Source organism: Hylobates moloch, unplaced genomic scaffold (assembly GCF_009828535.3).
Source record: "Hylobates moloch isolate HMO894 unplaced genomic scaffold, HMol_V3 SCAFFOLD_22, whole genome shotgun sequence".
NCBI lineage: Eukaryota > Metazoa > Chordata > Mammalia > Primates > Hylobatidae > Hylobates > Hylobates moloch.
The window spans coordinates 33,663,500-33,686,914 of NW_026652297.1; the positions used below are offsets into that span (position 1 = coordinate 33,663,500).

At 36.2% G+C, this 23,415-nt stretch overlaps 1 protein-coding gene across 14 annotated transcripts in view; it reads left to right on the plus strand.

The window, feature by feature from the left end:
* Nucleotides 1-23,415, plus strand: part of HMBOX1 (homeobox containing 1) — a 174,430-nt gene that overhangs the window by 76,988 nt on the left and 74,027 nt on the right. For all 14 annotated transcript variants that reach the window (XM_032143947.2, XM_032143956.2, XM_032143952.2 and 11 more), the window contains 3 exons: nt 5,920-5,999; nt 12,163-12,639; nt 22,106-22,191. In XM_032143947.2, the coding sequence (XP_031999838.1) occupies nt 5,977-5,999; nt 12,163-12,639; nt 22,106-22,191 (586 nt within the window). In that variant the 5' untranslated portion in view covers nt 5,920-5,976. The remainder of the gene's footprint in view (nt 1-5,919; nt 6,000-12,162; nt 12,640-22,105; nt 22,192-23,415) is intronic.

A 23,415-nucleotide genomic window follows, 5' to 3' on the forward strand; every position in this document is an offset into this window, starting at 1 on the left:
GTGTAATTATTTAATAGTCTTTCAAAGAGCCAACATTTGGACTTACTTATGCCTTCTGTAGCTTCATTTTATATTAATTTCAAATATTATTTCTTAGTTCCGTTTTTCTAGCTTATTTTGGTGTACAGTATTTTATTCTAGTTTTTTAAGTACTATTTTTTCTTTTGACCTTTAAAAATATTTAGGCTGTAAATTTTAAAACATTAATAATATGAATTTTAAAATATTAAAGGCTTTAAGGCCATACATTTACTTTTGAATGCAGCTTTTGTTGGGTCATTTGGGTTTTCTTTTTTCTTTTTTTTTTTTTTCCCCTCAAGACAGAGTCTTGCTCTGTCACCCAGGCTGGAATGCAGTGGCGCTCACTGCAACCTCTGCCTCCAAGGTTCAAGCAGTTCTGCCTCAGCCTCCTGAGTAGCTGGGCTTACAGGCGCACGCCACCACACGCAGCTAATTTTTGTATTTTTAGTAGAGATGGAGCTTCACCGTGTTGGCCAGGCTGGTCTTGAACTTCTGACCTGATGATCTGCCCGCCTCGGCCTCCCAAAATGCTGGGATTACAGGCGTGAGCCACTGTGCCTGGCCTGGATTTTTGTTATGAAGAATAATCCTCTTTTTTGTGACAGTGTGTTGCTATGTTGATCATAATTTCTTTTTTTTAATTTTTTTATTTTATTTTTTTTATTATACTTTAGGTTTTAGGGTACATGTGCACAATGTGCAGGTTTGTTACATATGTATCCATGTGCCATGTTGATTTCCTGCACCCATTAACTCGTCATTTAGCATTAGATATATCTCCTAATGCTGTCCCTCCCCCCTCCCCCAACCCCACAACAGTCCCCGGAGTGTGACGTTCCCCTTCCTGTGTCCATGAGTTCTCATTGTTCAATTCCCACCTATGAGTGAGAACATGCGGTGTTTGGTTTTTTGTCCTTGCGATAGTTTACTGAGAATGATGTTTTCCAGTTTCATCCATGTCCCTACAAAGGACATGAACTCATCATTTTTTATGGCTGCATAGTATTCCATGGTGTATAGGTGCCACATTTTCTTAATCCAGTCTATCGTTGTTGGACATTTGGGTTGGTTCCAAGTCTTTGCTATTGTGAATAGTGCCGCAATAAACATACGTGTGCATGTGTCTTTATAGCAGCATGATTTATAGTCCTTTGGGTATATACCCAGTAATGGGATGGCTGGGTCAAATGGTATTTCTAGTTCTAGATCCCTGAGGAATCGCCACACTGACTTCCACAGTGGTTGAACTAGTTTACAGTCCCACCAACAGTGTAAAAGTGTTCCTATTTCTCCACATCCTCTCCAGCACCTGTTGTTTCCTGATTTTTTAATGATGGCCATTCTAACTGGTGTGAGATGGTATCTCACTGTGGTTTCGATTTGCATTTCTCTGATGGCCAGTGATGATGAGCATTTCTTCATGTGTTTTTTGGCTGCATAAATGTCTTCTTTTGAGAAGTGTCTGTTCATGTCCTTTGCCCACTTTTTGATGGGGTTGTTTGTTTTTTTCTTGTAAATTTGTTTGAGTTCATTGTAGATTCTGGATATTAGCCCTTTGTCAGATGAGTAGGTTGCAAAAATTTTCTCCCATTCTGTAGGTTGCCTGTTCACTCTGATGGTAGTTTCTTTTGCTGTGCAGAAGTTCTTTAGTTTAATTAGATCCCATTTGTCAATTTTGGCTTTTGTTGCCATTGCATTCTTTTACACCAATAACAGACAAACAGAGAGCGAAATCATGAGTGAACTCCCATTCACAATTGCTTCAAAGAGAATAAAATCCCTAGGAATCCAACTTACAAGGGATGTGAAGGACCTCTTCAAGGAGAACTACAAACCACTGCTCAATGAAATAAAAGAGGATACAAACAAATGGAAGAACATTCCATGCTCATGGGTTGGAAGAATTAATATCATGAAAATGGCCATACTGCCCAAGGTAATTTATAGATTCAATGCCATCCCCATCAAGCTACCGATGACTTTCTTCACAGAATTGGAAAAAACTACTTTAAAGTTCATATGGAACCAAAAAAGAGCCCGCATCGCCAAGTCAATCCTAAGCCAAAAGAACAAAGCTGGAGGCATCACGCTACCTGACTTCAAACTATACTACAAGGCTACAGTAACTAAAACAGCATGGTACTGGTACCAAAACAGAGATATAGATCAATGGAACAGAACAGAGCCCTCAGAAATAATGCCACATATCTACAACTATCTGATCTTTGACAAACCTGACAAAAACAAGAAATGGGGAAAGGATTCCCTATTTAATAAATGGTGCTGAGAAAACTGGCTAGCCATATGTAGAAAGCTGAAACTGGATCCCTTCCTTACACCTTATACAAAAATTAATTCAAGATGGATTAAAGACTTAAATGTTAGACCTAAAACCATTAAAATCCTACAAGAAAACCTAGGCAATACCATTCAAGGACATAGGTGTGGGCAAGGATCATAATTTCTTTTGTGGTTTCTTCTTTGATCCGAGGGTTATTTATGATTATCTTGTAGTTTATAAGTAGTTATTTTTGTACATTTTTCCCTAGATTGTTTGAATTATATATATGAAATTAAACCTTTTGTTTTACAACGTTTGTGATCAATTATGGTAATGGACATAGGGAACAAAAAACTTCTTTGTTAGAAGGTTTACAAAGTATCTTCTTATCTTTAAAATTATGTTTATTGATAATATATCAAATTTCTGTTTTTTAAACTTTCTCCAACTATATTTGTTCATTCTAAAAGGTATACTGAAATAACTCATGTTTATACTTTTAAAAACAAAATTATTAAAGTTAAGATTTTTGCTTTATTACCTCTCATGTTATTTGGTCTTTGTAACTGTTATATCTTGGTCATAAACTGTATATTTTATAATCGTATACTTATTCTCTTTCTCTTTTTTTTTTTTTGGGAGATGGAGCTTGCTCTGTTGCCAGGCTAGAGTGCAGTGGCGTGATCTTGGCTCACTGCAACCTCTGCCTCCCGGGTTCAAGTGATTCTCCTGCCTCAGACTCCTGAGTAGCTGGGACTACAGGTGCATGCCACCACGCCCAACTAATTTTTGTGTTTTTAGTAGAGACGGGGTTTCACCATGTTGGCCAGGATGGTCTTGATTTCTTGACCTCATGATCTGTCTGCCTTGGCCTCCCAAAGTGCTGGGATTACAGGCGTGAGCTACCAGGCCTGGCCTCTCTTTTTCTTTTATAGGTTTCTTGTTTTCTATGGCCAGGTGCTTGAATGTGATCCAGCATCCATAAATTTATATCCCTAATGCCTTTTAATATAAAGTTTTTATTATAATGTACTACTTTTTTATTGTGTTGAAATATGCATAACATAAAATCTACCATTTTAACGTATATAGTTCAGTGGCATTAAATACATACAGTATACAGCAGTCACCACCATCCATTTCCAGAACATTTTCATCCTCACAGATTGAAACTCTGTACCCTTAAATAATAACTTCTCATTATTCCTTGCCCATTTTACCCACCATCCTACTTTCTGTCTCTATGAATTTGACTACTCTAGGTACCTCATGTAAGTGGAATCATATAATATTTGACCTTTTGTGATTGGGTTGTTTCACTTAGCATCATGTCTTTAAGTTTCATTCATGTTTTTGTGTCAGAGTTTCCTTCCTTTTAAAGGCTGGGACAATATTCCGTTGTTTGTATATATATCACATTTCATTTATCCATTTATCTGCCAGTGAACATTTGGGTTATTCCCACATTTGGCTTTTGTGAATAATGCTGCTGTGAACACAGCCTGATTCCACTTCTTTTGGATAGATATCCAAAAGTGGAATCGCTGGATCATATGGTAATTCTGTATTTAGTTTTTTGAGGAACTGCCATACTGTTTTCCATAGTGGCTTCACCATTTTGCATTTCAGCCAGCAATATACAAGGATTCCATTGTTTCCACATTATTGCCACAGTTGTTATTTTATGTTTATTTTTTTAAATAATAGGCATTCGAATGAGTGTGATTTTAGTTTGTTTTTTTTTTCTTTCTTTTTTTTTTTTTTGAGACAGAGACTCATTGTGTTGCCCAAACTAGCCTTAAACTCCTGGCCTCAAGCGATTCTCCTGCCTCAACCTCCTAAGTAGCTGGGATTACAGGTGTGAGCCATTGCACTCAGTGTGGATGTAATCTTAATACCCATTTTTATTTAGTTCCTGATCTGTTTTTAAAATAACTTGAAAACATCTGTCAATTAGAAAAAAATAATCTGTCTCCTCTGCCAGAAGAGCTTTATGAAATTGAGAGAATTCATAACATCTTGTTTGCTTGGTCTTCTGTTTTTAGAACATTCCTTTTTTTGTAGAATATTTTAAGCCCATTTATGTCTGAAATATAACTGACATAATTCAGTGTCTTATGGTTACATAAATTTGTATCAGTGACTTAATCTCTTTTCCTCTCTGTGAAATGAGGGTCTTTGATGATAACTTCCTAGCATGGAAGTTGTCAAAGGATCCCCTCTAGAAGGGGATCCTGACCTTTTTTCTGTATTCATGGTGCATGCTACATGCTAAACATGCTACATGTAAACATGCTGCATGGTTCTCATGATTACAGAATAAAGGTCAGGATCCCCTTCTAGATCATCTACTCCTCACACATACTGTGTTATAGGCCAGCAACACAAGCCTACTAATTCCCTAAATAAATCTCATAATTTCTTTTCACTGTTCCCTCTTCCTGGAATCTTTCCTCCACTGATTCTCACCTCCCTCTACATCTTGATGTTGTGGAAGTCTTATTCTAATCCTCAAATAACAGCCAGATTTCGCTGTAAGAAATCTTCCTAGTTCTTTCTAACCTAAATTAGTTTCTGGATTGTTACTCATATAAACGTTGTATTTTTAGTCTTTTTTTTTTTTATTATACTTTTTATTTGAGAGGGGCGTGTCTATAATTTTTGTCCCTAGTCTCTATTCTTCCCACCTCCCCCATTTAATGAGCTCCTAAGCTCCTCTACTGTTGGGACCATATCTTACTCATATTCGGTTCCTGTGTCTATGCCAGGGCAAGCAGGTGCCTCGTATATTTTAACTGAATTTGAGCAGGTAGTGAAAAATGTGTTTGTGGCCCAGGCTAGAGTGTAATGGTGCGATCTCGGTTCACTGCAACCGCCACCTCCCAGGTTCAAGTGATTCTCCTGCCTCAGCTTCCCAAGTAGCTGGGATTACAGGCATGTGCCACCACGCCCGGCTAATTTTGTATTTTTAATACAGTTGGGGTTTCGCCATGTTGGTCAGGCTGGTCTCGAACTCCTGACTTCAGGTGATCCACCCGCCTTGGCCTCCCAAAGTGCTGGGATTACAGGCGTGAGCCACCACGCCTGGCCTGTTTTTAAGTCAGCAAGAAAATTATCTACAACAGGAACTTCATTAATGCTACAATTAAGAATATACAAATATGAAAGATTTCTAAGTTTACCTTGTACATTTTGCATATATCATTAGTCATTGTTGGACACTTTGGCCATGCTTAATATAATTCAGTACTGAATGTGTATTTTAATGTGAGAGTTTTTGACATCAACATTTTTAACTTTTGTCTAATTTATAATCTTAGAGTTAATGGAAATCAGTGCCTCTGTAACTATGGTTTTAACCAGCTAATAAGTTGTCTTCATGATCTTTAGCTTCTAAACAATGAATAGTAGATACCATTTTTTGTGAAGATCTGTGTCTGAATTGAAAGGGATCAAAGTGTATGGTGAATAAAGCAGTAGAATGCAAATCAGAAGATATAATATTTAACATGATTAGCTAGTGTTAACTTTTGATATCCATAAGTTATATAATTAAAATTTTTATTCAGCACTTGATTAACATAAATATTTCTCAATTTTCTATCTTTGTTCTACAGAATGGTAGATAAAGCAGATCATCTCTGGAAAGGATATTGATCCGCCTCATGTAAATTATGCTCAGTTCCTTTCCAGTGGTGTAAGTATCAAGTCCTTTTTAATTTTTATCTTCACAATCATTTTAGTAAAGTTAAGATGTCATTATGATTATGATCCAGATTTGACAACAGATGTTTGTAGAGTTGAAAAGATTTTTTTAGAGAATGAATCAAATGGTATACCTATTTGACATTAAGGTGAATAAGTGTCATGATCATGTGGTGAGAAATGAATTTTTAAATCTATCAGCCTTCTCTTACCATTTCTGTTTTCAACTTTGAATTTTAACATTAATTTTAAATTGAATATAAAATTACTTATTTTTAACTGCTTAAAGCTTAGAAGCGTCCGAGATAGATGACTAACAGTTGAAGAGAGCTAGTATTAGATTCCTTGTGACAAGCAGACTACTGGAAGCATACACCTTCATGTTGCCTTTTGTGTAAAAACTCCTAGCACCTTAACCATTTTCCTTTACCTGCTAGGGGCATGATAATGTAGTTAAGCCTATTAGCTAATGTGCTAGCCTTTCTTTGGAGTCAGGCAGAAAATACAAATTGAGATAGTGGTATTATGTTGAGAGTGTTTTTGTGCTAGGATATGAACTATAACCACCAGTTCATATTAAATAGGCCTTTGAATAAAAGTGTTACGGGAATTTCAGATATTAGAGAAGACAGAGTATCTATTAGCTCATTAAGTGCATCTTTAGAGTCGAATGCAGAGTGCCTTTAGCATAAGTATTTTCTAAAATTTGATGGAGTCTCCACTTTGCTTAAATTCCTTCCGTTTTGGTTGACAGTTCTATAATACAGTAAGTAGACATTAAGAGAGATTTTCCTTATTATTTAGGCTTTTCGTTATAGTTCCCCCCCACCCCCCACCCCAGTAGATTCTATGATATAGTAAAAAGTTTCTGGAACAGACCTAGAAGATGTGAACTATAGCCTGACTTTCTGCTAAGTAGCTATATCCTTGGGAAGGCACTTCAGCTCTTTGGGCCTTAGTTTCCCTCCCCACTTTTTAAAAAAATTTATTTGCTAATGGCTATTTTCAATCTGTCAGTCTTCTCTTTTACCATTTCTATTTTCCACTTTGAATTTTGACATTAATTTTAAATTGAATATAAAATTACTTATTATTTTTAACTGCTCAAAGCCTAGAAGTTTCTGAGATAGATGGCTATGCATTCAGGAGAGTTAAGATGTCTAATGGCTATTGAAAATAGTAAGATGTCTAATAGTTACTAAAATGAATGTAAGCATCATGAAGCCATGAATTTTTGCCTGATTTGTTCCTTGTTGTGTCCTCTGTGCCTTGCACAGGATCTGTTACATAGTAGGCACTCAATAAATGTTACTTAGATGAATGATTTTTGTCTAAATGGTCTCCGGTTTTCTCATTCCACACCTAATTTATATCTCCCTCTATAAATGTGCATGTTTGTACTTGGGTTTTTGTCACATATGGTAGAAATAAGATAATCAAAGTATGATTTCATGAATCACAGTGTTTATTGCCATACAAAGAGAATTTTTTCTTGGGTTCACAGTACTTAAAGATGGGGAGAGTAACATGGACAGACTTCACAAGGAATACACTCAATAGATGAGGTACATTAACCACATTATGAGTGTGTTCCAAAGCTATTAAAGTGTCTTTGCTCAATTATGATGAAAGGAGGCCTCTGTGTTCAAGTGAAGGCTAAAGGTGGAGGTGTACCTTTATATTAGCAGTTCTTGGGAGAGGCTGGCTTGACCACCATAGCTGAGATCCGAGACCACAAAGAAGGCCCCTCAGTGCTAGAAAATGCTGGCCTGCAAGGTGTAAAAGCTTTGAGGCCTGTTGCAGCCTGAGCTCTCTGGTTTTGGAGAAGCTACTGACAGAGAGTAGCCCTGCCACAGCCTAAGCTCCCAAAGTGTCTGTTAAGCTCTTGAGTGTATATGTATTTTGAAATCCAGTAGTTGTGACAGTAACTCACATTTGCAGTTTGACATGAGGTGACATTCCTGAGAGGATGGAGAGTTCTCTCTCTGATAAAAATATTGTGATTGACTTTAGAGTGTGTTAAATTAGCATGCAGTAAATATCATGTATGCAAAACAAAACTAACCTATTTTGCCTAGTCATTCTAGATAATAAAAATAAAGACAGCAGAATTGAGCTGAAGAAAAAGCTGTTATCTAATAAAATTTTACTGTTGGTGCTTTACAAGTAAGGTAGTATGTCCTTTTTACCTCTGTGATTTCAAGATTAATTATTTGTGAGTGCTTTAATCTTCTTTGCTCTACATGTTTGTAGAATTTAGCTTATGAAAGTATATTCTGGACCTCATGCCTTATCCAAGAAGGGTTTAGGTACATATTCAAGTCAGGATAAAATGTATTGTGAAAAGTTATTATTATGGTCTTATGGTATGATATTTTCTTAGAATATCAGTTTATGAACTGAGCCATAATTCCTGAATTTAATTGTTCTTTTATGCCTTAAACATTGTCTGTTACTACATTGTTGAAATTCTTCTCACATCATTTTCAATTATTGTTGGCCTGAGTCTGCATTCAGATTAGTAATTTAAAGTGAAAGATGTTCCTTATCCTCTGAACAATCCTTGTGCATAAGAAAATCAATTCTTACATGTTATCTTTTTCTGTTATAAAAGAATTCCTGGTATCATGGACTTAGATGACCTTTGTAGGTCATTTACTGCCATAAATTCGTGATTATATGCTTAAACTAGGTAAATTATGAGAAGATTGTGAAATGCCAGAGTATATGCCTTTGTTTATATTAATACACATTAGAACATTATTCTCAATATCCAGGAGAGCTTCTAGTCCCAGCGTTTTCTCAGTAAAATATTGTATCTTCAGTGTCACATGCATGCTTTGATCCTGTTTGTTATGCTCTTAATCATTTTGCTTTGTAGTGATCATACGAATGATCATTCTAGTACTTGTGGATCATTTTGCTTTAGGTTATGTTTGCATTAGGGAACTCTCAGTGCAGGGCACAGACATCTAATTTGAACAAGGTGATACATAAAGGGAAATGTATTCTCTGATGAAACAAAACAGCAAGAAGAGCAGGGATGTGTCAGGGGCTTAGGGATTATTGGAACAAGGGATGTGAGCACTGCAGAGCTTTGTCCATTGCTCTGTTCTACGTTTCTTGGTATGTCTGCTTCATCCTCCCATGAACTAGCTGCTTCTGTATAATGAGGAATTTACCAGACTAATATCTTCCTGCAACTGAACACAGTTATGGTGACTGTTCATCTTTCCCCTTGTCTGACTAGAAAATTATGGGGAGAGCAAGGTTTGGCTTTCTTGTGTGCTCACCCCACTGGCCAGAAGGTGGGGTATTGCAAGTGATAGCCCAAGAACATGTGCTTGGAAACAATGAGGTGTTCTAGGCAGACAAAGTAAATAGGTGGCCTATTGTTTCTCCTTTTATGACTTGGAATAAAAGTGGTTCTAATAGTCAATGAATCTGAAATGACACGAAATATTAGATTGTTTCATATGCTGTGAAATCTTTAGTTTTGACAATTCTAATTCAAGTGTTAGGATGGATACTTTTCAGTAATAAGTGAAATTCATATAATTTACTTTTGTTTTATGCTAATACAGAGTGCTGCTCTATACAAGGAATGGTTTGAAGAACTGTATACAGATAACTAACTACTCTGATATGAATACTATAGGAAAATACTATGAATGGGGATTTTTGTCCATATAATAAAACAGTTATTGAAGTCATCTAAAGTAAGATTGCTTTATGAAATACTTTGATAACATGAAGACTGAAAATAGCAACAAACAGGTCTACTTCATTTTCAAGGGAAAATAATAATGTTTATGTTTAATTTTTTTCATTACAAAATATTGTGGGGTAACATAGGCCATCAAGAAAGAATATAATAATCATGAAAATAGGCCTTTTTAAAATGATGGCTAACTTGTTACAAGTGAGTATTGGAAGAAATCAGACCGTAACATTTGTAGGTGTAGAGCAGATACTGTGGCCCATGGGCACAAATGGCCTGCAACATGTTTAGGTCCACAGAATGTGTGTGTTTGGTTTTGTTTTATTTTAATGAGCTTGTTTTAAAAACTAGGGAGATTTCGTCTACAGTTCTAGATTTTTCCCTACTTATTTTTGAAAGGATTTGAAAGATAATCAGTGAAATGGAATAGACAATCCAAAGGTAATGCAGATTCATATGGAAATCGTGTATATGATAAAGGCAGCATTTCACATCGGAGGAGAAGACAGATATTCAATAAAAACGTATGACATCTAGCTGTCCACTTGGAATGAAATAAAGCCCCAATTTTTTCTACTTGTTAAGTCAATAAAAATCCTAGATGGAGCAAGGATTTTAAATGTAGAAAACTATTACTAGTACCCCTAGGTTCATCAGTAATTAGAGTAGTTTTATCTAAATGGCTTTAAATGAGACTTAAAGGAGTAGAATAGCCTGTGTCCCAAATCATGTTTCCAGTTAAGTCCTGCAATGTATTGTAAAGGAGAATGATGTGTGCTTTTGGAGTCAATAAGATCTAGGCTTAAATCTTTTTCCTACTGTTTACTCAGATTTTTTGAAAAGTACAAAACTACACTGAGCTTTAGTTTCCTCAACAATCAATCCATCAACATAAAATGAAAGGAATAAAGAACATCTACCACAGAGAGTTGCTGTGAGAATTGGATGAGATTATGTTATGTGAAACTCGTACCCAGTTCCTGCCTAGAAGTGACTGTTAATAAAGTTTTCGGGTAGAAGGACAAAGAAACAGTGAGAACTTCAGTAGCTATAGGGCACTGGCCCAGAGCAGATGTTTGTTTGAGAAAGATGAAGAAATTTCTTGACATCTGTTTCCATCTGCAAACACTTATTGAGAGCCTACTGCATGCCGTGCATTATATTTGGCACTAGAACAATAAATATCAAAATAAAAGAGATTACAACTTTAAAAAATCTTGAATGGGAAAGTCAGGTCTTATAAGAAAGGAATTCAAGGCCGAGCATGGTGGCTCACACCTGTAATCCCAGCACTTTGGGAGGCCGAGGCGGACAAATCAACTGAGGTCAGGAGTTTGAGACCAGCCTGGCCAACATGTTGAAACCCCATCTCTACTAAAAATATAAAAGTAGCCAGGCTTGGTGGCAGGTACCTGTAATCCCAGCTACTCAGGAGGTGGAGGCAGGAGAATCGCTTGAACCTAGGAGGTGGAGGTTGCAGTGAGCCAAGACTGCGCCACTGCACTCCAGCCTGGGTGACAAGAGTGAAACTTCATATCCAAAACAACAACAACAACAACAAAGGAATTCAAGCAGTGAGAATTTTTACAGTATTTGACTACTCTCTTAATATTGTTATTCACCCTAAGAAAACATTTTCTGATGTGCTGCAGTATCTTGTGCTAGTTAAAGGAAACATGTAAAAGTAATTTCCTAAGAAAAATGAATAGCATTGTTTGGCTACAACCACGAAAGATCTATTTCTCAGGGTAGCTATTAAGAGAGAATGCATTACCAGAGATGAAAAACTGGTGAATGAAATGGTGCTTTTTTTTTTTTTTAATGTACCTCTGTTTTCCACTTAAATATTTTTGCTGGTTATTAGCATTTGCTTGGACTTAGCTTAGCAAATCATTTGTTTTCACTAAGTGAGGTTGTAGAGAATTCCTAGGTCTGTTTAGCTAATATTTGGTAAATAATATAATACAAACTATTTTTTTCAGTAATTTTCCATTAATACTGTAATGTAGAGTAATACACTTGAGATGGGCAAAACACTTCTGAGTTATCACATAGCCTGGGCTTAGTGCAATCCTTGTACCTAATCTGTTGTTTTGGTATTATTTACATAACTAAAATTTTGGTTCTGTTATTTACCAAAATTGAGGAAAATGTAAAGTGTATGCTATATGAAATCAGGTTTTATGTTATACCTATGTTCCCCTACTAATACATTTAGTATCTGTACCAATCCATTTGCCATGGCACAATCATTCTAGCATGGGACATACCTTCATTTTCAATAAAGAAGCTTATGTAGAAATATTGCATCTTCTGAGCATTCTCTATAATATGTGCTTTGGTAGCACATATTCTCTATAATATGTGCTTTGGTATAATATGTGCTCTGTCAATAAAGAGACTTCTTTTTATCTTTTTTTTTTTTTTTTTTTAGTTTGCTGGAAACCATGTCTCATTATACAGATGAACCCAGATTTACCATAGAGCAGATAGATCTGCTTCAGCGACTTCGGCGTACTGGAATGACTAAACATGAAATTCTCCATGCCTTGGAAACTTTGGACCGTCTTGATCAAGAGCATAGTGACAAGTTTGGAAGAAGGTCCAGCTATGGAGGAAGTTCATATGGGAATAGTACCAACAATGTCCCAGCATCTTCCTCTACAGCTACAGCTTCCACACAGACGCAGCATTCGGGAATGTCCCCATCACCTAGCAACAGTTATGATACGTCCCCACAGCCTTGCACTACCAATCAAAATGGGAGGGAGAATAATGAGCGATTATCTACATCCAATGGAAAGATGTCACCAACTCGCTACCATGCAAACAGCATGGGTCAGAGGTCATACAGTTTTGAAGCCTCAGAAGAGGACCTAGATGTAGATGATAAAGTGGAAGAATTAATGAGGTTAGTGACTTTGCTTATTCAGAGTCCCTAAAAACCTCTGTATTCTTAGATTGTTTTTAAGTAGTATGCTGTGTTTCAGCTACTTAGCTATAAGAACTGTAACTTCCTTCTCCCACCTTTGGAGATGAAAGAAAGAAAGTTCAAGCTTTATGTTTTTAATTTAAATTTTCTCTTCTTTACTTCAGCCCTTTCTCTTTGCTGCTTGATAAGCCTTTTCCATTCTGTTTATCAAACACTAATCTTCTCTATGACTCTAATAGCTAATTTCTGACTAACAGACACATTCTAATCCTTAAAAATCTGTTGTAAGTACTTTTTCTGAGGGATAATTTTATCTTGATCAGAATATATACACTCTTAATTTTTCTCTTCAACATTCCAATCAAGAAAATAATTTAGGGTGTCTATTATATAGGTTCTACTTTTAGCAATAGATGACACGCACACACACACACACACACACACACACTGTCTTTTATAAGTGTAAGAACTTACTGTTTTAAACACCGAGAAAAGAAATCTGTTTTTTTTTTTTTTTTTTTGAGACAGAGTCTTGCTCTGTATGCCCAGGCTGGAGTGCAATGGCGTGATCTTGGCTCGCCACAAACTCCGCCTCCCAGGTTCAAGCGATTCTTCTGTCTCAGCCTCCCGTGTAGCTGGGGTTACAGGCATGCACCACCATGCTGAGCTATTTTGTATTTTTAGTAGAGACAGGGTTTTTCCATGTTGATCAGGCTGGTCTCAAACTCCTGATCTCAGGTGATCCACCCGCCTTGGCCTCCCAAAGTGCTGGGATTACAGGCATGAGCCACTGTACCCGGCCCACAAGAAATCTACTTTCAACAGAGATAATTAGGAAAGGCTTCACAAGGGACCCTGGGACACTTTGAGGGTAACACCATGTGTTTTCCATTATTGTGCTTCCAGGATCTGGAACTTTCCCTAGCACATGTTAAGGGCCTAATATGTTTAATGAATGGGTGACCTTGACCTAAATGGTAAAGAACAGCATTTGTTTTTAAAATACAGGAACTTTATTTAAAATTAAGGGAATAGTAAAGGGTAGAAAAGGCAAGGCATGTCTTCAGTCTGATAAAAATTACTGATGGGTAAGACAATGTAATAAGAATAATATATTATTAGACAATACAGGTTTTGGGAGACTTTGAGTTCCATACTAGTTTATTTACTTTTGTTGGAATTGAGGAGTTTTGTAAAAACTCCTCTAGGAATAGAGATGATAAAGGTATTGTTTTCAGTAGATTTCCACTACAGTAGAAGGGAAAGAGCCTGCAGATAAATTAGTTACGGTAGATTATGAAAGAAACTGTAACAGGAATTTGTCAGAAATAAAAATAGTACCTATAAGTATCATTATAATTCTTCCTAAAGATTTTTAAACTTCAAGATGGAATAATAGTGACACATAATGATATTGCCACATGGAAGATCTGTCCAATAGTACCACAGTGTTGAGATACTCAAACTGTCCTGAATTTATTTTTAGGTACAACTTCATTATATGAAATTCTGTGCTAAATCAACTATTTTATCTGGATTCCAGGTACAATATAAATGAAGTATAATATCAGTACCTGTAATGAATAATTTGATACAGCAGTTACAGTTACAAGTCATTGTTTTGTTTTGTTTAGTTTTTTGAGACGGAGTCTTGCTCTGTCGCCTAGGCTGAAGTGCAGTGGTGCGATCTCCGCTCACTGCAACCTCCGCCTCCTGGGCTGAAGTGATTCTCCTGCTTTAGCCTCCCGAGTAGCTGGGACTGCAGGCGTGTGCCACCATGCCCAGCTAATTTTTTTTTAAAGTTAAAAATATAAGAGATCAGTTTGGCTTTGAATTCTTTTTCATGTGTTAAAGTAGGTGACCAAAGTTCAGGTGTGGCTTTTGAATTTAATGTTAAGATTAAGAGGGAGAACAATTTGGGCAAGTAAAAGTTACTTCGCTCATTGAAACATAACAAGATTAGCTTTTAATTATTCTGAGTAGAGAGGATATCAACAATTTAAAAAGGATGCCAACCTGTTTTTTTCGGTGGTGTTGCTGTTCATCAGTTTTGATAAGCTTTTGACATAACAGTTAATTCTTAAACGTGTGTAAGACTAACAAGAAGTATGGGAAAACTCATTAGTAAAAGTCTCTAGAAGATTGTCTGGAATAATAAAGATCTGAAAACTTGACTTTTAACTCATAGGCTGGCATAATGTTTAAATTCAAATATATGCTCAAAATAAATGAAAACCTATTTAGCAATGACTGGGATTTGTAGTTAAATCCTGTATATATACAGGTTTATACTTTGTTATCAGTATTTATGTACTACCACTTGTCGCATAATCAGGACACTTTATCTTTTTCCATTTCTCTGCTTCTTTGTTAGAACTGCCCCTTTGGGTTCTCCTGATCATCTCGGGGTCTCAGTGGCCCTTCTAGATCTCTCTGGTTTTCTGCCATTGCACCCTCACCCACTGCTGCACTCCTGCTTTCCTTCATTTTGTCCCCCTCTCATGCTTCTCAGGTTGTAGATAATAACAATCCTTGGATCAGTGGGAAAGTTTATTGGATGACATTGTCACTTATAATCATTAAAACCATGATGTGAGGTTGATCAGAGAAACTGGATTCACAAAAATTAAATACTTTGCCCTAGAGAACTTCAATATTAAGTGGCAGAGCCTAAATTATGTCTTTATTATCAATATGTCACTGGTGTACATTGCCTCTCCAAATAAATTTTTCATGTCTTTAGGTTTTAATAAGATTTTAGGAAAGGTGGTTAATTAACATAAGACAAAGTATGAATTGCCTTAATGGGCTTCACATCACCCTCCCCCATGATATTTGCTGCTTCAAAACAATCACTTACCACATGAATTTTTATTTAGTGGAATGTTAGAGAAATATTTTGAGCAGTGGATCTTTCTGAGTATTCAGTGCCCTTTTAGGAATATACTGCCCTTGCTGATCACTAGATGCTATGGTGATATTATAGCCCGTTGGAAGTGGTGGTGTCTGGTGGGGGAGCCTGGGTACCTGAGTGCTTTCCTGTTTCCTTTTCTACCTGTGTGCTTCACCTCTTGCTTGTTCACGTTCCTCAAGTCATACACAAGATGTAGTTTTAAAAATCTTATAATTCATTGACTTCACAAACTTCACTCCTAATAATTTCGAGATACATAATGGAATTTTTGTTTTTTGTTTTGTTTTGTTTTTTTGAGACAGTCTTGCTCTGTCACCCAGGCTGGAGTGCAGTGGTGCAATCTTGGCTCACTGCAACATCCGCCTCCTGGGTTCAAGCAATTCTCATGTCTCAGTCTCCCTAGAAGCTGGGATTACAGCGTGCACCACCACCCCCGGCTAATTTTTGTATTTTTAGTAGAGACGGAATTTCACCATGTTGACCAGGCTGATCTCGAACTTCTGACCTCAAGTGATCCGCCCACCTCCGCCTCGCAAAGTGCTGGGATTACAGGCATGAGCCACCGCGCCCAGCTCATAATGGAGATTTTTTTGTAGAACTTCATCAAGTTATAATTGTACACCTCAAGTTATAATTGTATACCTTATCAACTCATTAAGAAACAATGAGAAAGTAATTTTCACTTTTTTCATTTTTGAGTTAAGGTTGAAAAAAAGGTAAACTACGATATGAATTTAACAGATCGTTGAATATAACATTTTAGGAAGGACTTTAAAGCCAAAAATAAAGACCTATTTTACGTTTAAATGTTTAAAAATGCATCTATTAATATATAAATATATGTGTAGGGGTATGTATGTATACATATCTGCTAATATAATAGCATATAGATACTAATGTGTGTTTTATGTACATATTATGAAATAAATGAGGCTTATCAGAATTTAATAATGCCATACTGTAAGGATATTATTCTTAACCACCCATGTACTAAATTTTATGATATGTTAGTATTTTGTATAAAACTGAGGCTTTATTCTAAGTTGGTTATCTATAGGCTAAGTATTTTACTTGCTTAAGTAGGATGTGCATGTTCTGTAGATAAGACAAAATGGTCATGATATCCAGTTACTATGTTATTGATACATATTTAGTAACTTTTATTTTTGAGTGATTTTTAAAAATTTAAAGTTATACTTTGTCTCCATCGGAGAAAACGTATGGGAATAGGTTTTATTCAAACATGAAAGAAATTTGTACATCATTGTATTTTTCCAAGTGTGAAATAGTCTGTCTTGGCAGGTGTTGCTTCATCTCTGAAAGTCTTTCAGATAGATGATTACCTTTAAGAGATCCTAAAGAATGTGCAGTGTATATTAACTATGAAAATATGGAAGATCTTAAAGCATATCACTTTTAAAACAGGTGGTCTTTAATTATTCTTTGTTCTAGAAAAGGAAGCAATGTCATTTCGAACTACTATAAATAATTATTTTCCTTTCTGTTTTGGTAAGCTTAAATCTATTTAAGAATAAAAATTTAAAGCTGTTTTATAAATTATCTAGATCAGGCTTTCCCTTTTACAACCTTTTATCTCCAACTACAGAATTGTTCATTCGTTGAACAAATTAAGCTCTATTATATCCAAACCCCATAAATGAATAAGGCACAATCTTTGTGCTGAAGGACTAAGGACTTTGCAGGGTAGTAGGAGAGATAAGACAAGATTAGGAACAACTGTAATACAGAACAGCATGTAATATATTAGCATGTGAGTAGTGGTATTGAAATGTTAAAGTTAGCCATTGCAAGAAGAGACCTTTTTTAGCTTTGAAGATCAGGGAGAACGTCTTTGAATAGATGACAGTTAAATTGTGTCTTAGTAAAAGGGGATTTCACAAACAGGCATTACTGATGAATTCATCCAGATATTAAGAAAGGTCTATAAGTAACAGTGAAAGTTTAGCAAGTTATAAAAATAATGGCAATGGAGAGTGGGAAGGAAGAATTTCATCCTGGTGTGGAAATCACCCAGATGAATCTAGCATGGCAATGATTTGAAAAAGAGAGTAGGAGGCAATGACATGGACTTGAATTGGTTAGTTGCAAATCAGGTGGGTATCTTATCTTGAAGTAAGCAAGCTGTGGAATCAAAGACAAGATCAGCCTGCTCTTCACTTTAATTCTGTAAGATTTGAGGCATAGAAATCTTGAAGAATGTGAGATTTTATAAGAGAAGAGAGGAAGGAGGGGATTTTTTCTTTTTAAGGAGGATGTAAAATTGCAGATGAAGAGAGTAAGTGAGGGGTGGGAGAAGATGAGAGAATTAGATTTAGAGTAAATGAAGTTTTCACACTACTAAAGTGGTGATTTCATAGATTACAATGAGGACAATAGGAGTAGCAGGTCCTTAAAGAAGGCTGAATGAAGAGAGAATGAGGTACGGGGGTGATGTCAAAGTTTGAACAACAAAGCTAACCCACTAGAATGGAACTTTTAAAAATACTTAAGAGAATTGGACACAATGAAAATAGAATGCGTTTAGTATTTTGAAAATACCAAGTGAAACCAACTAAATGACACATCACTGCTTGCGTATAGAACTCTTTTAATGCTACCTTAAAGTACCTGGTACAGATGTTTACTTCGGTCTTATATGATTACAGCAGATCATTTGTTTCTTCTTTTCTTGGGAACCTTTCTGAAGTTTCATAAAATAATAGTCAATGTTTAGTATTTTTACAATTTCAAAAAAAATTTTGCAATGGATTTTTGATTCTATGTATTACAGACATATATATACACACAATATTTAATTTCATTGCTAGGAGACAAATTTTAAAAGCCTTGTGAAGGGAGTATTGATGCTTTTTGTTGTTGTTGTTGTTGTTAGATGGAGTCTCACTCTGTTGCCCAGTGGTGCAATCTTGGCTCACCGCAGCATCCGCCTCCTGGTTTCAAGCAATTTTCCTGTCTCAGCCTCCCAAGCAACTGGGATTACAGGAGTGAGCCACTGCACCTGGCCAATTCTTTTATTTTATCAGATGATACAGCCAGGGCCCAGCTTTGTTAAATGACTTGCCCATGCACAACCTTATCTTTTAAGTCTTGTTTTGCTTTTTGAAAAAGCTCTCTGGTAAAGCAGTGAGAGTTTTTTATTTCTTTTCTTTTTTCTTTTTTTTTTTTTGAGATGGAGTCTCGCTTTGTCACCCAGGTTGGAGTGCAATGGCACATTTTCAGCTCACTGCAACCTCCGCCTCCAGGGTTCAAGGGATTCTCCTGCCTCAGCCTTCTGAGTAGCTGGGATTACAGGTGTATGCCACCACAGCTGGCTATTTTTAAAATATTTTTGGTAGAGACGAGGTCTTACCATGTTGGCCAGGCTGATCTTGAACTCCTGACCTCAAGTGATCCGCCCGCCTCAGCCTCCCAAAGTCCTGGGATTACAGGTGTGACCCACCATGCCTGGCTATTTCTGTTTTTAAACATTATCGGCACTTAGAAACTTGTCAAATATCTAAAAATGTGAATTGCTACTGTTTGACAGATTTTTGGGATTCCTTCTGTTCTGTGCAGTCCTTAATAATATCGTGCTGCAAGGCTGTGAATAATTTACAAACTGGATATTTCCTATTTCAATAATTGAGTGTTATCTCTTCTGTATGATTTAATGCTAGATGAATTTAATTAAAATAAATTGATTTAAATGACAATGTAAATTAGTAGTCAAAAAACCCATTTAATTCTTTTCCCCCACAAAAGTACATTTTTTATTTAACCTGAATAAATATTCTCTTAAATTCAGCTTCATCTTCCTAGAAGATCATTCTATATATAGAAATGCAATACTTTATTAAAAAATTTTCAGATTAATTTTATAGTTATATAAGAAACCAAATGATTTGTTTTATTTATATAAGCCAATTGAAATAGTGCTGAAGTTATCTCTTGTACACTGATTATTGATGCACATTTGAAAGCTTTTGTTCTACATTACCTGCATTTTAGTCAGCAGTTACTTTGACTTTTAAATATATTTATTTGTACCTTTTTCTTTTTCATATACACAATTTTTAAATAAAATGTGAATGCATATTTTTCAAAGAAATATTTCAGGCCGTGCGCGGTGGCTCACGCCTGTAATCCCAGCACTTTGGGAGGCTGAGATGGGTGGATCACGAGGTCAGGAGATCGAGACCATCCTGGCTAACACGGTGAAACCCTGTGTCTACTAAAAATACAAAACAAAAATTAGCCGGGCGTAATGGCGGGCGCCTGTAGTCCCAGCTACTCGGGAGGCTGAGGCAGGAGAATGACGTGAACCCGGGAGGCAGAGCTTGCAGTGAGCCAAGATCGCGCTACTGCGCTCCAGCCTGGGCGACTGAGCGAGACTCTGTCTCCAAAAAAAAAAAAAAAAAAAAAGAAATATTTCAAATATAGACAGTCATTTTGGGAAGAATCTAACCAGAATCTAAGATCAGTATGAGAAATTTTACTGCATTAGGCAGCTGATTATTTTTTTCCTTTAGGAATATTTTTGTTTAGGATTTCCAGCTGATAGATCAGCAGTATACTGTAGAGCTACAGACTGGAAACGCACCACTATGACCTCTCTGTTTTTTTCCAGAATTCCCCAAAGGGAGCCTGGTCTTACAACAGAGTCCTTTCAACAGAGCATGTAACAACTACTCATCAGGGAGCTAAAATCCCTCATCCGAGTTAAATCACAACTCATTGTTTTTGGATAGGATACTTTAGTTTCTCCAAATAGTCTACAGAGAGATGTGAACCCCTAGAAAGAGTTTGTGGTTCTTTGACAAAACAATTGTTAAGGTTTCGTGATCCTTTGTCTCAGATCAGGAGTCAGCAAACTTCTTCTCTAAAGGACTAGATAGTAAAAATTTTAGACTGGCCAAGAGGCAAATTTAAGGATATAATGAAGAGACGTAGGATGGGCGCTACTGCTCACGCCTGTATTCCCAGCACTTTGGGAGGCCAAGGCAGGAGGATCACTTGAGGTTAGGAGTTCGAGACCAGCCTGGCCAACCAACATGGTGAAACCCCAACTCTACTAGAAATACAAAAATTAGCCAGGTGTGGTGCTGCATGCCTGTAACCCCAGCTACTCAGGTGGCTGAAGCAAGAGAATTGCTTGCACCCGGGAGGTGGAGCTTGCAGTGAGCCGAGATTGTGCCACTGCACTCCAGCCTGGGCAACAGAGTGAGACTCTGTCTCAAAAAAAAAAAAAAAAAAAAAAAAAGGGATATAATGTAGAGACGTATATAAGACAGAAAACAAACAGCCACAAATTTTTATTCACAAAAGTCAATACAGAATAATAATAATTGGGTACAGTTTTTAAAAATAGAGGCCTACTGGTCAGAAGAATGAAATTGCAGGGGAAGGGATAATATTTTGCTTAGTGTGTGTTTATTGTTAGCATTTTCTGTTGTCAAATTTATTGCAAATGTCCATCTGTGAAAATGATCCTTAGCTCATAGGTTGTATAAAAATAGGTGGCAGGCTAGAATTAGCCCATAGGCAGTAATTTGCTGACCCCTGTGTTAGATAAGAAGTTACCTCTATTCTATGTTACTTTTGAGCTTGAACAGAAACCACTGCTCTGTTTATGTAATCCTTTTGAAAATAAAGCATTGAAAGAGAGATTGGTCGGTTTTAAGGGTTTAACTATAATTTTTGTTTATTAATTCTTGTTCTGGTGGAAAAACAGAAGTCTTGCCACTCACTGTCATTTTTGTGAATGTCTGGTCTTTTGAGAATTTGTTGAGTCTTTAAGTAAAAATTTGTAACAGGCATTTTAGTGGAGGAAAAATGAGGTCTATAATGTATTCCCAAGGACACAGAATATTGTGTAGTTTTAAGTATTCTTATATATAATACAAAATATATAAATGCCTTTTTAATACTAAAACTTTATATTCAACCGATCCCACTTTAAATTTTTTGTTTATACAGGAAAAGAAGTTAAAGGGCAAGCCTTCCTTCAAATGGCTAACATTTTTACGGTTGTGAGAATGATGATTGCTTTCTCCTTAATCATTTTAAAGGTTTTTAAATGAACATTATTCATGCAGTTGTGTAGTTAACATGCGAGCCCACAATCTGCTCACAACTGAATTTGTTGTTGTTGCTCTTTATTTTTCTAGGATTTCTGTCTGTGTAAGATATATTCATTCCCCAGTAATGAAACTTTGTATATACCATATGACAGCCTTGTTCCTAATGTGAATTATACAGAGCATGCGATTAACCATCCTCTGGTATGAGACTTATATCTATTGTGGTCTTCACTAAAGCGTCTGTCTGATGGTGTGATGTTTTAGGACTTGAATATTTGGTGTTTCTTGGTTCATTGTAATTTCATATTTTCACACAAGTTTGGTCTGTTTACCCTTTATTTTTGTGTCCTTTCTGTGTTCTCCCCACCTCTCTGCTTCACCTTTCTTTTAGCAAAGATGAGGATTTCTACCTTCAACATACATTGTTGGTCTTGTCTTCTGTTTTTGTTAGGAGGGACAGCAGTGTGATAAAAGAGGAAATCAAAGCCTTTCTTGCCAATCGGAGGATTTCCCAAGCAGTTGTTGCACAGGTAACAGGTAAGAGCTGAAGAGCCCTTTATTCTGGAATCATGTCTAGTCTCTGCCTTCTGGTGCAGATGTTGGAATATTGCTTGCATTTCTGCATTGCAGTGCAGATCTGTCAACTTAGGCATAATTATGTATGCCTGTGATTTAAAACCCATTGTCTCCAATATCGCCGAACTTCTCTGGTGATTTTTTTGACTTGTGCTAGTAAATGTTATAGCATTTGTAATAAGCACAAAATTCCCTATTTTGTGGCTAAAAAAGGTTCCTATAGTTTGCTTTTGATTGTGACAGAGTGTACAACACATGCACATCCAACTGCTTTCTATACTATATATTTTTAAAAGCTTTGTAGTCCTCCAAATATAATGCCTGATTATACCAGTTAAAAAATGATTCATGAGGGTAAAGAAAGTTGTTTTTTAAACCACTTTTCCATATGTAAAAGCATTCCTTGAAACATTACTGAGAAGAGTTACCATTGTCTTCTCTTTGTTCTTTATATCCTATCCCATTCTCCACCCCCACCTAAGCCCCATCCCTAGTATGTGGTGTATATGTGTCATTCTCTATTCAGATTGCATTTTTTAATGAAGTTCTTAAATTTGGGGGCAGATGTCTTTTCTTTGTTAATGTGTGATCTTCCTTTCTTAGATCTCAGTGATTTATAAGACCCTTAAAAAAAGTAACTGGGCCTTAGTCGTTAGAAGAACCGGACACTCTTTCAACTACATTTTGTAGTTGCAACATTGTTGTACTTTGTATATTGATAGATATAAAAATTGATTCTCCCCTCGTTTTATTAACATTCTACTAGATGGCTGTGTGAATTTGGGCTTTTTAGCTTCTATGCCTCGGTTTTCTTCCTTCTAGAATGAAATACTTGGATCTGATCTTCAACAATAACTTATGATTTAAAGATACTATTTCTGTTCTCTAGACCATGATACATACTGAAGCTAATTTACCTAAAAGGTTGTTACTGGCCATTAATTTGGTTAAAAATGAAACACCAGAGTTTAGAAGTCTTACATTTCATCCCAAGTATCTAAGATCAGCCAATCTTTTATAGTGTGTGTGTTTAATATATTACACTAATAATATATTTTTATAAATGACACTTCTGTTTATGGTAAAATACTTTAGTTAAAGGTGTCCTTCGGTGTAGAAGTCTTATACCAAAGGACAGTGTGTTAGTTTAATTGTAGTATTTAGGTGTTTTTCTATAGGATATTT